Source organism: Pteropus medius, unplaced genomic scaffold (assembly GCF_902729225.1).
Source record: "Pteropus medius unplaced genomic scaffold, Ma_sr-lr_union100, whole genome shotgun sequence".
Classification (NCBI taxonomy): domain Eukaryota; kingdom Metazoa; phylum Chordata; class Mammalia; order Chiroptera; family Pteropodidae; genus Pteropus; species Pteropus medius.
This window is the reverse complement of record NW_024356249.1, coordinates 14,363,110-14,375,160: the sequence shown is the minus strand read 5'-3', so window position 1 is coordinate 14,375,160 and position 12,051 is coordinate 14,363,110. Positions and strand designations below refer to the sequence as shown.

At 39.9% G+C, this 12,051-nt stretch overlaps 1 protein-coding gene and 1 pseudogene across 16 annotated transcripts in view; both read right to left on the bottom strand.

The window, feature by feature from the left end:
• The window catches only part of CADPS2 (calcium dependent secretion activator 2), a 477,993-nt gene extending 471,768 nt beyond the window's left edge, over positions 1 to 6,225 (bottom strand). For 6 of the 16 annotated variants that reach the window (XM_039860896.1, XM_039860905.1, XM_039860897.1 and 3 more), the window contains exon 1: positions 5,533 to 6,224. In XM_039860896.1, coding sequence (XP_039716830.1) covers positions 5,533 to 5,868 — 336 coding nt within the window. In that variant the 5' untranslated portion in view covers positions 5,869 to 6,224. Of the gene's footprint in view, positions 1 to 5,532 lie in introns of all 16 variants that reach the window. The other 10 variants (XM_039860907.1, XM_039860908.1, XM_039860909.1 and 7 more) reach the window with 4 other exon arrangements.
• Positions 6,226 to 11,002: 4,777 nt separating this feature from the next.
• Positions 11,003 to 11,121, bottom strand: LOC120601431 (uncharacterized; annotated as a pseudogene).
• Positions 11,122 to 12,051: the final 930 nt, after the last annotated feature.

The following is a 12,051-nucleotide window of genomic DNA, read 5'->3' as shown; positions in this document are numbered from 1 at the left end:
TCATTAACAGAAAAAAAACTGCAGAGGGAAACCATACAATTACAGTATTTTATTTTGCTTTATAAGCAGCCGCATATTAAAATTACAGCTGATTTTTGAAAGACGCTAACACCAACATCACTTAATCAGTTTGAGTTCTCATTAGCATAACTCATTCCACCAAATTAAGTGCTGTGGTCTCAAGATACCCTATGGGGGGTTAGATGAATCAAAGGAAGCAACAAGCATATTTCTGACATTGAGTCCAACCTGAGGTTTTATTTTTATGTGTGGTTTCCAACTCACTCCCCACAGGACAATGTATTCCCTATTATTAAAAGCAGCAAATTTCTGATGCAGCAATTGCACTTCTGGGTATTTATCCAAAGAAAACCAAAACAATAATTCATAAAGATCTATGCACCCCTATGTTCACAGCAGCACTATTCACAATAGCCAAGATATGGAAGAAACCTAAATGCCCATCAACAGACAGCTGGATAAAGTTATGGTTCACATAAACAAAGGAATATTAGCCATAAAAAGAATGAAATCCTACCATCTGCAACAACACGGATGGACAGAGAGTGTATTGTTGAGTGAAATAAGTCAGAGAGAAATACCTACCGTATGATTTCACTTATATGCAGAATCTAAGAAACAAAAGAAATAACCTAAACAAAATCAGACTCACAGAGACAGAGGACAATCTGGTGACTGCCAGAGGGGAGGGGAGTTGGGGTGATGGGAGAAAAAGGTAAAGAGATGAAGAAGTACAAACATACTAGTCACAGGAATGTAGAGTAAAGCATAGAGAATATAGTCAATATTACTGTAATGGCTGTGCATAGAGCCAGGTGGGTGATAAGAGTAATCGGGGCATCATTTCATCAACTACATAAATGTCTAACCACTTTACTGTAAACCTGAAACAAACAAACAAACAAAAAATGTGGCTGCAAAAAACTGCACAGGACCAACTACAACTCTAATAAAATAATTTTAATAAATGAGGGCATTATCATCTTGTAAAAAAAAAAAAAAAAGCAAATAAAACCCATCCCTTCTGTATTTGCACCATAACATACCAAAGCACCAAAGAACAAAGCATGGCTGTTAGACTATTACCAGATTGGCTGGAACCCTGCAAGCAAGAAAGCAAAGCATATTGCAAGGCTTCTACACTGCATCTCCATTAGGTTTGGTAGCGGAAAAGAGTCACTTTAAAGTCACTAGCTGTATTACCATTTTTATGGCTTTCTTTATGGTAGAGTGAGTCCAGGAGGTCTCAAAACACCTTCAGCTCTTGCAGCACAGAAGACTTTTCTTTTGTCTTGATATTATCTTGCCTCCATCCTACATCTAATTTTTTTTAGAGGGACTAAATCTGACACTTCCATGAATCTAGACATTTACTAAGTTCTTACACACCATGCACTGTGCTAAGAATATATTAGGCCACAATTGTATCTTAGACCGCAAAGATGGGGCAACATAACCACTAAGACACAATGACTCCTAAGTCATTCTCAGATGTTTTAAGCCTATAGCTAATTTTTAACAAAAAATTAGCTCTTTCCCTGAGTTTGAACTTGGGAATCACCTAAGCAAGCAGTCAGAAGACAAAAAATAAAATATAAAAAAAATAAAAAACCTCGCACACAGAAAGGACTACCATTTCCAAAGAGATAAAAGTGGCTACTTTATTGTAGTATAATACTCAGATGGGAGAGTTGTAGGCAAGGTCCACTGCATAGCAGTCATCCAATACTATTTCCCCACAATGCTCTCTTTCTGATCAATTTTACCTAAGCAGCTTACTTCCCCGCCATCTGCAATTTCATGGTATTATTTGTATACATTATTCAAACTTAGAATTAATGAGGAAAATTATGCAAAGTGGTGCGAGTGATTATATAAAGGCTTAATAAGGCACAATTTAGTGTGATTACAGTGGCAATGCACATAGAAATGCAAAGAAAAAAGGCATATGAATCAAATGGCAAGTTATTAGGTACCATTTTAACATTCCTTCATTACTGCTAAAGAATAGCTGACTCCTCAACATCTGACTTTAATAACAAAAATAATGAACACAGTAACCACTAAGTAGGAACCTAGAGATTCCTGCCTAACCAAAACTGTTAGCACTTTAAGTCATGCGCACCAGATAGTTAAAAACTGAGACTTGGTAGTCTAAACCCACAGGTCTGTGAGTGAATGTCCTTCACCCCTACTGTGGTGATCATTATGTTCTCCCTACCTTCTAACCACCATGGACTCCCTTTATTACTTTTTCCTCCAGGGTTTCAGTGTTTTTCAAAGGTTCGACTAACCGCCTTTAATAACTGATTTGCTTCGTCTGTCATTGTTTTCTCGTTTCGACACTGATCTTACCTTTAACCAATGATACAGAATCATCCAAAGTTCATCACTAATACTGTTAGCAGTTTGATTGTGCAAATGTAATGAAGGTAAATAATTTTCAGAGGCTTAAGCACTATTCACAGCTCAAGCCCTGATATGTTCCCTTAAGTGATGTGACACCTGGTATCGAACTTCTTCAGTGTCTGGTCCACCCTTACCCACACCACCTAATTTTCTGTAAAGTCATCAGCAGTCAGGGACCCATCTGGTATAAGCTGACAACTATTATTCCCAAGTTGAAATTTTCCAGCCAAAATCAAAGACATGTTTTAGTCAACTGTTAGTTTAATGTTATTAAGCTTTCCCGACTAGTTTTGTGGGCCATTTTAGCCAAGTGAAAAGAAACACTCCAGCTCTTCACAGAAGCTCATCATCCCTAACAGTAAGAGTGAGGTTCTTACCTTTCTGTGATTAATTTCCTTCATTTATAAAATGAGGAGCCTTTCAGATCTCAATTTCCGAGTTTCTAAATTCTCAAAGTTGGGAGGAGTAAGTGACAATGTACATTTCCGTGACAATTTAAGCTATTAAATCCTTTTACTAAATGTCCGACTTGAAGACAAAAAATAAAAATAAACAATGGATTGTGATTTTGCAGTTATTCTGTTATTTCTTTTATATAACCCAACTATAGCTTTGTATAACTTTGGACTTAAAGCTTTGGGCATTAATTATTGGCTTGTGCATCAAATTCACAAGAATATAGTTAGATTCCCATTTCACTTTGTCCTAGGAGGAAACTTGACTGCCAAGAATTGCTCTAGCTCCCTTCAGCAAGCAGCACATTAAAAAAGTGTGGGATCTTTTGAATAAGTCTAAAGGAAATACATTTTGGGATATCCCCCTTAATAAAAAAAAAGTTTACAAAAGTTCAACAACACTCAATGTTCTCAACATTTAGAAAATAGAAATTTCCAAGCATTCTGAATATTTTTGCGCAGAACATATGCAGTGTTTTGCTTTTCTGCCCTTTGGAATTTTTTTTTGGTAATGCCTCAATAAGGTCCTAACAGTCTCCTCAGTAGTACTGTAAATGCACCTGTTTGCCAACTCCATTTCTGCAGAAATATTCTGTAGGTATACCTCGTTTTATTATACTGTGCTTTATGGCGCTTCACAAGGGTTGTATTTTGGGTTGTTTTGTTTTGTTTGTCTTTTACAGATTGAAGGCAAGACCCTCCACCAGCAAAAAGATTATGACTTTTTTATTGATGCAGTCTGGAACCAAACCTGCAATATCTGAGGTATGCCTATGTTTAAACAGGAGGAGTCAAAGAGATCTGCACTATTTGAATAAACAAAGGAGAGTTTCATTAACAAAATGCAACAAGTATGGACAGTATAAATCGGCTACCAGTAAGTTAGTTTTTACAAAAGCATCTCCAAAGATAATATTCCAAACAGGAACTTCGAGGATAATATTCTAAACAGGAAAAATATCTCAATTTTATCACACCGTTTTTAAGACTTTATGGAACTAAAAATAAGCTTAAATGAAATATAAGTGAAAACACCAGAGATGGATGATACTCATAAACTTTGTGACCACAAGTCACAAGATATGTCAAAAATTACACTCAGTTTAAGAATGACTACTGAAGTTGAAAGTAGCATCACCTAAGGAGTTCAGAAAAGGTAATGGTAACGCAACTCAATGCAAATAATTCAAGGGACATTATATATGAGAAAGTATGGTACTCACCTAGGAGTGGACGGAAGGCTCACAAAACTCCACAGGGCACCCAAAATTGACCTGGGGAATGTTGTCTTCACTCATGCCAATAGGTTTAGAATTAGGAAATGCTACTCTGACATATTTCTCTCCTCCAGAATAAGGGGTCTGCCCAGAGGATCCTAGTGTCTTTTCCAGCTCCAGCATTCTGTGACTCTGAATTACCTAGAGGGTTAGGTACTTAAAAGCTCTGTGTAATTAACCACCAGCAGCAGAGCATCATCCTATAAGCATCCCAGAGAGTGAACGATTCAGAACAGCCACTTAGTTTAGGCCTGTTTTCAGACCGGTAGCTGGGGGTAGGAAGGTGGTGGGAAGACTGCATTTACTCTGAACTACAGTTTTTCAAAATTTAATTCAAAAGCTCTCCAAATTTCTAAGAGATGTCTCACACACCGAAGTTACTACTTTAGAAAACTAATAAACATCTGTTCATCTAGTATGCCTGGGGCAAATTACAGCATCGCTGGGTCTCGATATCGTATCCCAAACTAAGGAGACCGTTGCAGATAGCTACTGAACCTAAGTTCAGTATTCTGTTAAGGAGATACCCTAGATGGTTTCTGTTGAAAACATCCAGTAAGGGCAATTTGAGCTATTGTCTGACTGCTACAGAACGTTAGACCCCTGGGGTCTTGTTTTTAAAATCAAAGTTGGCAGACATCTCACCTGGAAAACTCCTTACCTCTTTAAGGGGACAGAGGAGAAAAGGCATTCGTTATGAAGTGGTTATGCACCAAACTTATTTTTGATCAACAGTGTGTTTCATGGGGCCTGCTCGGACCAGGAATTACTAATTCATAGCGCCTCTACAAAGCTGCATACCTTCTGCAGTGTTTAGATTTGATGTCCTAGTTATGAAGCAGTACAGGAAACTTGTCGATTTTACTTTGTTTTCTATTCACCAAGGAACATTTATGCCCCTTTGCTCTAGCGAAGACTTCTTTCCAGCCAACATAAGTGTCCCGATTCCACCTATTTCGCCTAACTACACAGAGCCTCGGCAAAGCCCAGCTCCGGCTGGGCTAGGTGAATAGGATGCACCACTGCCGTTAGAAATTAAAGTTGATGGGAGTTGCGCTCTAACCCGGCCAGAGCCCAGCCTGCCCGGTGCCCCGCCGCACGGCCAGAGCTGCCGGGTCGGTCTCTGTCTCACGGATGCCAAGCTAACAGCTTCTGCTAAGCTCGGGGCGAAGACCCGTCCGCTGCAACCCGATACCCAGCAGACTAAAACACCATGCTCCCCGCCCCCTAAAGGTTCCCTTGCCCTCAAAAACTAACAGAAATGCTCTGAGCAAAAGGACAGCGGGCAGGTACCCCAGCGCCCTCCCGGGAGAAAACCTGGGGTAGGAAGAAGTGGCGGCAGGAGGCGCCAGGTCCTGCACGCAACTCACCTTCTGCTGCCTCCGGGCCATGTCGGTGGGCTGCTTGGCGTTGAAGGGGTGCGCGATGCATCTCACCACGAAGACGTAGAGCTGCAGGCGGATCCTCCGCTCCTGCTCCTCGTCCAGCTGCCGTTCGGGCTCGTCTCGCCCCTCGCTGAGCACCGAGGGGCTCGGGCTCCTGGGTCTGGCCGCGCCGCCGCCCGCGCGCCCCGGCGCTTCCCGCCGCCCTTCGCGAGCCGGGGCCGCTGGCGCTCGCTGCGAGCCGCCGGCCGCTACCAGCACATCGCGGCTCTCCTCCTCCAGCCCCTCGTCCGACTCCTCCTCGCTGGAAGATGGGTCCAGCATGGTGCTCTGGCCGCCCCGCCGCTCGGCCCGCGGCCCCCAGGAGCCTCACCCCCGGACGCTGCGCCCCGGGTCTGAGGGAGGCGCGCGGCTGGCAGCAGCGTCTGCAGAACGAAAGGGAAACTGACCAGGGCTTTCCGGACACGTCGAGTTACATACAGGAGTGTTTCCTACCGCCAGGGCGAAAGGGGCGGGCAGGAGCCGGGAGGAGGACGCGGAGCGGGAGACAGGGAGCCGCCGGGATTAAATAGGCGGAGTTAGCGTTGGGGGTGAGCCCGAGCGCCTCGTGAATTAATCAGGCCCGCCCGGGGCCGGCCAACCCGGCGGTCCTCCAACGTCTGCGGGCGGGGACCGAGCGACGAGAGCGCCCGGGTGCAGGTGGGGAACCTGTGGCGCCTACAACAAGCAACACGTGGAACGCGATGTTGAGGAGCGGGCGCGGGGCCGCGGAGTGCGCGTGCGCGCGCCGCCGCCGCGGCCCCGGGGGCCCGGGCGCCCAGTTCCCAAAAGCAGAGACTAGTTGAGCGCAGTGGCTTTGTGTGCGCCCACCCGGGGTTGCTGGGACTGCCATGACCTCACCACCCAGCCTCCTTCTCTAGCAAGCTCCCTGAGGGCGGGTGGACAGGGGCCAAGAGAGCTACCCCCACCCCACAGGTGAGGGGAGCCGCCAGAACCTCTGGGACGCGAACCTGGTAGCCAGGGTTCAACTCGAGCGCGGAAAAGTGGGGCTGGAGCCGGTCGCCTCCAAATAACGTTGGGAGGAGACTTTGAAAAGTCTCTCAATCTGCTTTGCTGCCGTTTGACGCTCATGGTGAGGTCCAAATTATAAAAGTCAGAGGAACGTTCTTGAAAAACAAAAAGCAAAACACGTGAGGCTTTCTTAATTTGTTTTTGTTCCTGTACACACATGAGCAGGATAGATTTTATATTTGCGAAATGACACACTGATTCAACTCACATATAGCTCGATTATTTTCTGGGTTGGAATGCAGTTATCTCGACAGTTCTGTAGTGTAGACATTTATTTATTCAGCAAATATTTGAGTGCACGCCCGGTGTCCAGCACCGTTAAGCATTTGGACGAGCCCGCGGCACCCTGGGGCGCACACTTGGTCACTGTTGGTTCTGACCTCAAGTGGGCGTCACGTAGCTGCACTTGAAGCCTGTCTTATCTGCGCAGATTTCTCACTCCCAATGCGGTAACCACCTTGGAGTTTATATCTGTCGTTTTGTTTCAGGTGTCCTTAATCCGGACGGAGGGGGAAACAGGGAAAACCGCATTCAGCGCAAGAGACAGTGTGCAGTGGCCAAGCTGGCAGCGAGGTGATAAAGCTCAGTGGAAGTATCACCAAGCAGATAAAATTACTGGCTCTGAGCTCTTCTACCCCGTGGCCAAATAGCAGTTTTAGCTTATTCAAGCCACTTTCACAGTTAAGCAAACAAGAGAAAAGCTTTCCTACTGCATTTACTGACATTCTCCCTAGATGGGGTAGAAAGACAAGAAGGCATTTGCTCCTTGCCAATTTATCGATCTTTAACGAGTGTCCACAGTGATAAAAGGTGTTCATTGAGGGTGCGATTGATCTCCAACTACCAAAGAATAGGAAATCTCAAAAACTGATGTGTTAAAAGACAGTGTTTAATTTTTGCAAGGCAAACAATGAATGACCAGCTTTTTAATTTGTCATAGGATCTAGTCCTTAAATGTGAAGTTTTGTGAATGTGCTTTTCTAATAATGTCACCAAAGTAACCTTCTGAGACAGGTGATGATAATTACATGCTCAGTATCTGGTACTACACTGAGTCCTTTACATACATTATCTCGGTTGTTTGTATTTCCATTATACAGATAAGGAACTTGAGACTTAGAGTATCTTCTTTTCTGCAGATCTAACAACTAATGGAATTGGACTCAATATAGTGAGCCCTTTCTAATTTCAAATAGCGGCTCTTTCTATTATAATTTGTCTAATTATAAAACAACATATTAAATGTATTATGTTTATTAAACTAACTAAAATAATTTAATTCCTAGGGACATAAAATTACAATTTAAATATAACAGCTTTATTGCCCTTCCTTTTCTTGCTAAGGAAAGGTATATTTTTCAGTTTCCTTTATTAATTAATTAATACTATTTGGTGTGGTAGCTTATTAGTCTCTTCCTATTAAATATGGTTATCAAACTAAAGATTCTTTAAGCCTTGGGGATCCCACTGGAAAACATCCAATAATTTTTAGAATAAAATATACAGAGTTTTCTCTATAAAGATGAAAACGGTTTAAGAAGCATAAGTTAAAGAAATATCCAAAAGACAGCAAAGAGAATGTTTAAAGATTTCATTAATTAAACATACATTGGTTAATAAACTAATATATGTTAAAACTATGCTGGGTATACTTAGAAGAACAAGATACAGCCTCTGACCTTAAGAAGTATGCAGGTTAAAGAATGACAAGTGAGAAAAATATTTATTAAAAAAATAGAAAATAAATATTGGTATTGCAATCTGATGATCGTTCTAATCAACCAAGAGATCATGGTAGCACAGAAGAGAAATTCTTCATTCAGGATAGAATAAGGGAAGGCTTCCAGGATGCTTGACATATATCTCAAAGAATGAATAATTCAGAGTTTTTGAGGGTGAGAACACTGTAGAAGTAGGAACTACATTTGCAAAGGCATGAAATTGTTTGCCACATTTGAACAAGTACAAGTAAACTGGCATACCTGAAGTGAAAGATACATATGAAGATGGGGGAGATGAGACTAGAGAACAGGCAGTGGCAAATTCAGCATCGAGCAGGATAGCGGGCACGTGTCCATGGCCTTGTATCCCATGCTTTGGAATTTAAACCATATCCTGAAGAAAATAGTGATATACATAAAGGTTTAAGTAAGATAAGGCATAAGGTGATCTGTAATCCTTAAGGGCCAATCTTGAGCAATGTAAGGACAATGAAATCAGAGGCAAGATACCAAGAGCTTACTAAGGAAATCTGGGAGAGAAATAGTGAGGGCTTCACTTTAAGACAGGAGACAAGGAAAGAAGGAAAGCTTAATAGATGAACAAAGGAATTAATAGAATATGTATAAGAAGCTGAGAAAGAAGTCAAGAATAGAATACGATTCCCAAGACAGGATAACTTGACTGGTAATAGATGAAATATGGACTTTTAGAAAACAAGAAGGTTTGGAGAAACATCAAGTTTTGAGGAGCTTATCAGAGAGATCCTAAACTCCACTGGAAATACCAATGTGTTACCCAAATCTGGTTAAGGAGATCATCAGTATATTAGTGGTAGTTGAAGCTACAGATATAGATGATAAGGTCCAGAGGTCTTGTGTTTTAAGTGACAAGAGGGCCAATGGTGGATCTCTGGAGAACCCTCTCTGCCTCTCCTCTAATAAAGAGATGGGTGGGAAAAAAGGAAACTGAATAGAAGAACTGATCATTAAAAATTTATTATGCTCTAATAATTTCTGATTAACATGTTCAATTTTGTGCATACACTAATGTTCTCGCCAAATTTCTACCTTAAATATTAACTTTTCAAGTAATTATAACATTGGTTGATGCTCTGGGATAATTGAATAAAGGATGCCCAGTGTAAGAGTGTAATTGGTTTGTACCATTTCATAAGTACATGAAATACACCTGAATTTATTCAATGATTCATTTTTACTTTTGTGAAGGTGAGCATAAAAACAAATTGAAGTTATACTGCTTCCTAATGAAATACCTCTAATGCTAGAAAAAGATGAATGCACAGTAATAAAATAGAATATGTGTGTTTTGGCAATGATATTTAAGGAAACAGGTGTGTGACCTGAATAGCTATAGGTGGTCTGTTTTCTGGTTGAGAATCAATTCGTGCATTTGACCTGAAAGGAAAGTATTAACTCTTTCGAGTCCCAGATGAAATCATTCTTTCTTTGAACAAACATTGTTTGAGTACCCACCCTAGGCTCTGCAGTTTTCTGAGTAGATAAAAACAATAAAAGTTAATCCTTGAGGAGATGCACATGAAACAGACATGAGCAAAATAAGAAATTATGGTAATATGTATGCTCTCATAGTAATAGAGAAAAAAATTCACAAACTATTCTTTAAGTGTTTTGGAAGTGGGCAGTCTATTATCTTTTGTGGTATAGTTATAGCTAAAGTTATATTACAACAGAGAGAAGAATCTTTTCAAGTCAAATGGAAGGACTGTTTTTGCAAGTATGTATGGGAAAACTGTCAACTCACAAACCCAGCTAATAAAAACAGTATGCATTTGCAAAAGTTAGATACAAACAACAAATTATTTTTGAGACTTCAAGATGAGTATTTATATCTTATGAAGCAATAATCTTCCTGGCAACTACATTTAAATCGCTTTCCTCCCTTTGCTCAGCTTTTTCTTTTGCTCCTCTCCAGCTAGAATTTGAGTTCCAGCAGAGAATTCAAGGACTCCACTTTTTACACATAATGGGTAAAAATATATGCAGATGGCCAGCACAAATTGACCAGTAAATGCGTAGTTCACTCTGATACAGTGACACACATATACACACAAGATACCTGCACACACGATATAGTCCAAGGAATATGGCAAAGATTAAAGAAAATAATACATGCAAAGTACTGAAAGACTATCTGAAAGAGTAAATTCTCAGTAAATGTCAAGTATTTTATTGTTATTTGCATTTATTTACTGGGTTTTACATAACTTAGAATTTGTACTTCTAAATTATTTGCCTTGAAACAACCAGACTAAGAAACTCCCAAATATGTGCTGTTTTATTAAAATCTCAAAGATTTCATAATTTTTATAAGAAGATTGACTCCACAATAAGACGATACTTTTCTTCTGTCCCTATTCAATCTGTGAGTATTCGTCAACGATCGAGTATAGTCTGTTCTTTAATTTTCCATTTTCTGCAAAATTTGGAGGAAGTATTGGATATTTGAGTTGGTTGTGAAGTACAGGGAGGAAAGAAAGATAGAAACATGCTGTAACCTTTGTGCTCGGAATGTCATGAGAAAAGTCTTGCATTAATTCAAGATATATAATGTATGTGATGATTACTGTGGTCTCCTAGAGAAGCAAATATCTTGTCTAGAAAATTATACTTTTTGTTTGTTTTAGCACCTACAGGATCTGATATTCCGAGGTGGTCTCCCATCCAAGTACTAATCCGGCCCGACCCTGCTTAGCTTCCGAGATCAGATGAGATCTGGCACATTCAGGGTGGCATGGCCATAGATGGATGTATATATTTTTAATGTTAATAGAGACACAAACTATGTGAACTTTTTGTGGGAATGGATAAAATCTAGGAACGATGCTCGTAAATGGATAAAACAATAGAGATTTATTTTCCCCTCTAGTTTTCAGAGGAGTTTTTTTGCACTTATATTGACTATTGTTAAATATATTTTATGCCAGTCAATAACATTTATTGAGTGCCTATTCTCTGTTAAGCTCTATACCAGGACACTATAAAGACAGCATTGCATTGATTGACTGGAAATTCAACTAATGACTCATTTAAGAGATGAGAATTCCACAGCTGTGAAAAATTTACACCATTTCAACAATAATGCTCAAGAAAATTAAACTAAATTGAAGAAGAGTGTTTATTGGACAAAATTATAAAGGATAGTCAAATGATATCAAGTGGGAAAAATAAAGATATGTCTTTATTAACTACTTACTATTACTGTGGTCTGTAGCAATAATTAACAAATTTCTTTTCAGGACCCATTTACACTGGTAAAAGTTATTAAGGACCCCAAAGATATTTTGGTTATGTGGGTTATATTTATTAGTGTTTCTAATATTAGAAAATAAAACTAAGGAAATTTAGAAACAGCTTTTTATTCATTTAAAATAACAAATTTATTACATAACACAATTACATATTTTGATGAAAAAAGCCACTATATTTTCAAAATAAAAGGTTGAGTGGGAAGAGTGGCATTATTTTATACAAAACAAATCTTTTTAAAGTCTGACTTAAGAAGATTCATGTGGATTCTTATATCTGCTTGCATTTAACCTGTTGCAATATATCGTATTGTTTGAAATAGATGAAGAAAATATAACCTCATAGATATGTAGTTGAAAAAGGGAGGGGCATTTTAATAGACTATTTATGTAATTGTAGATATTCTTTGATATTACACCAAAACTCA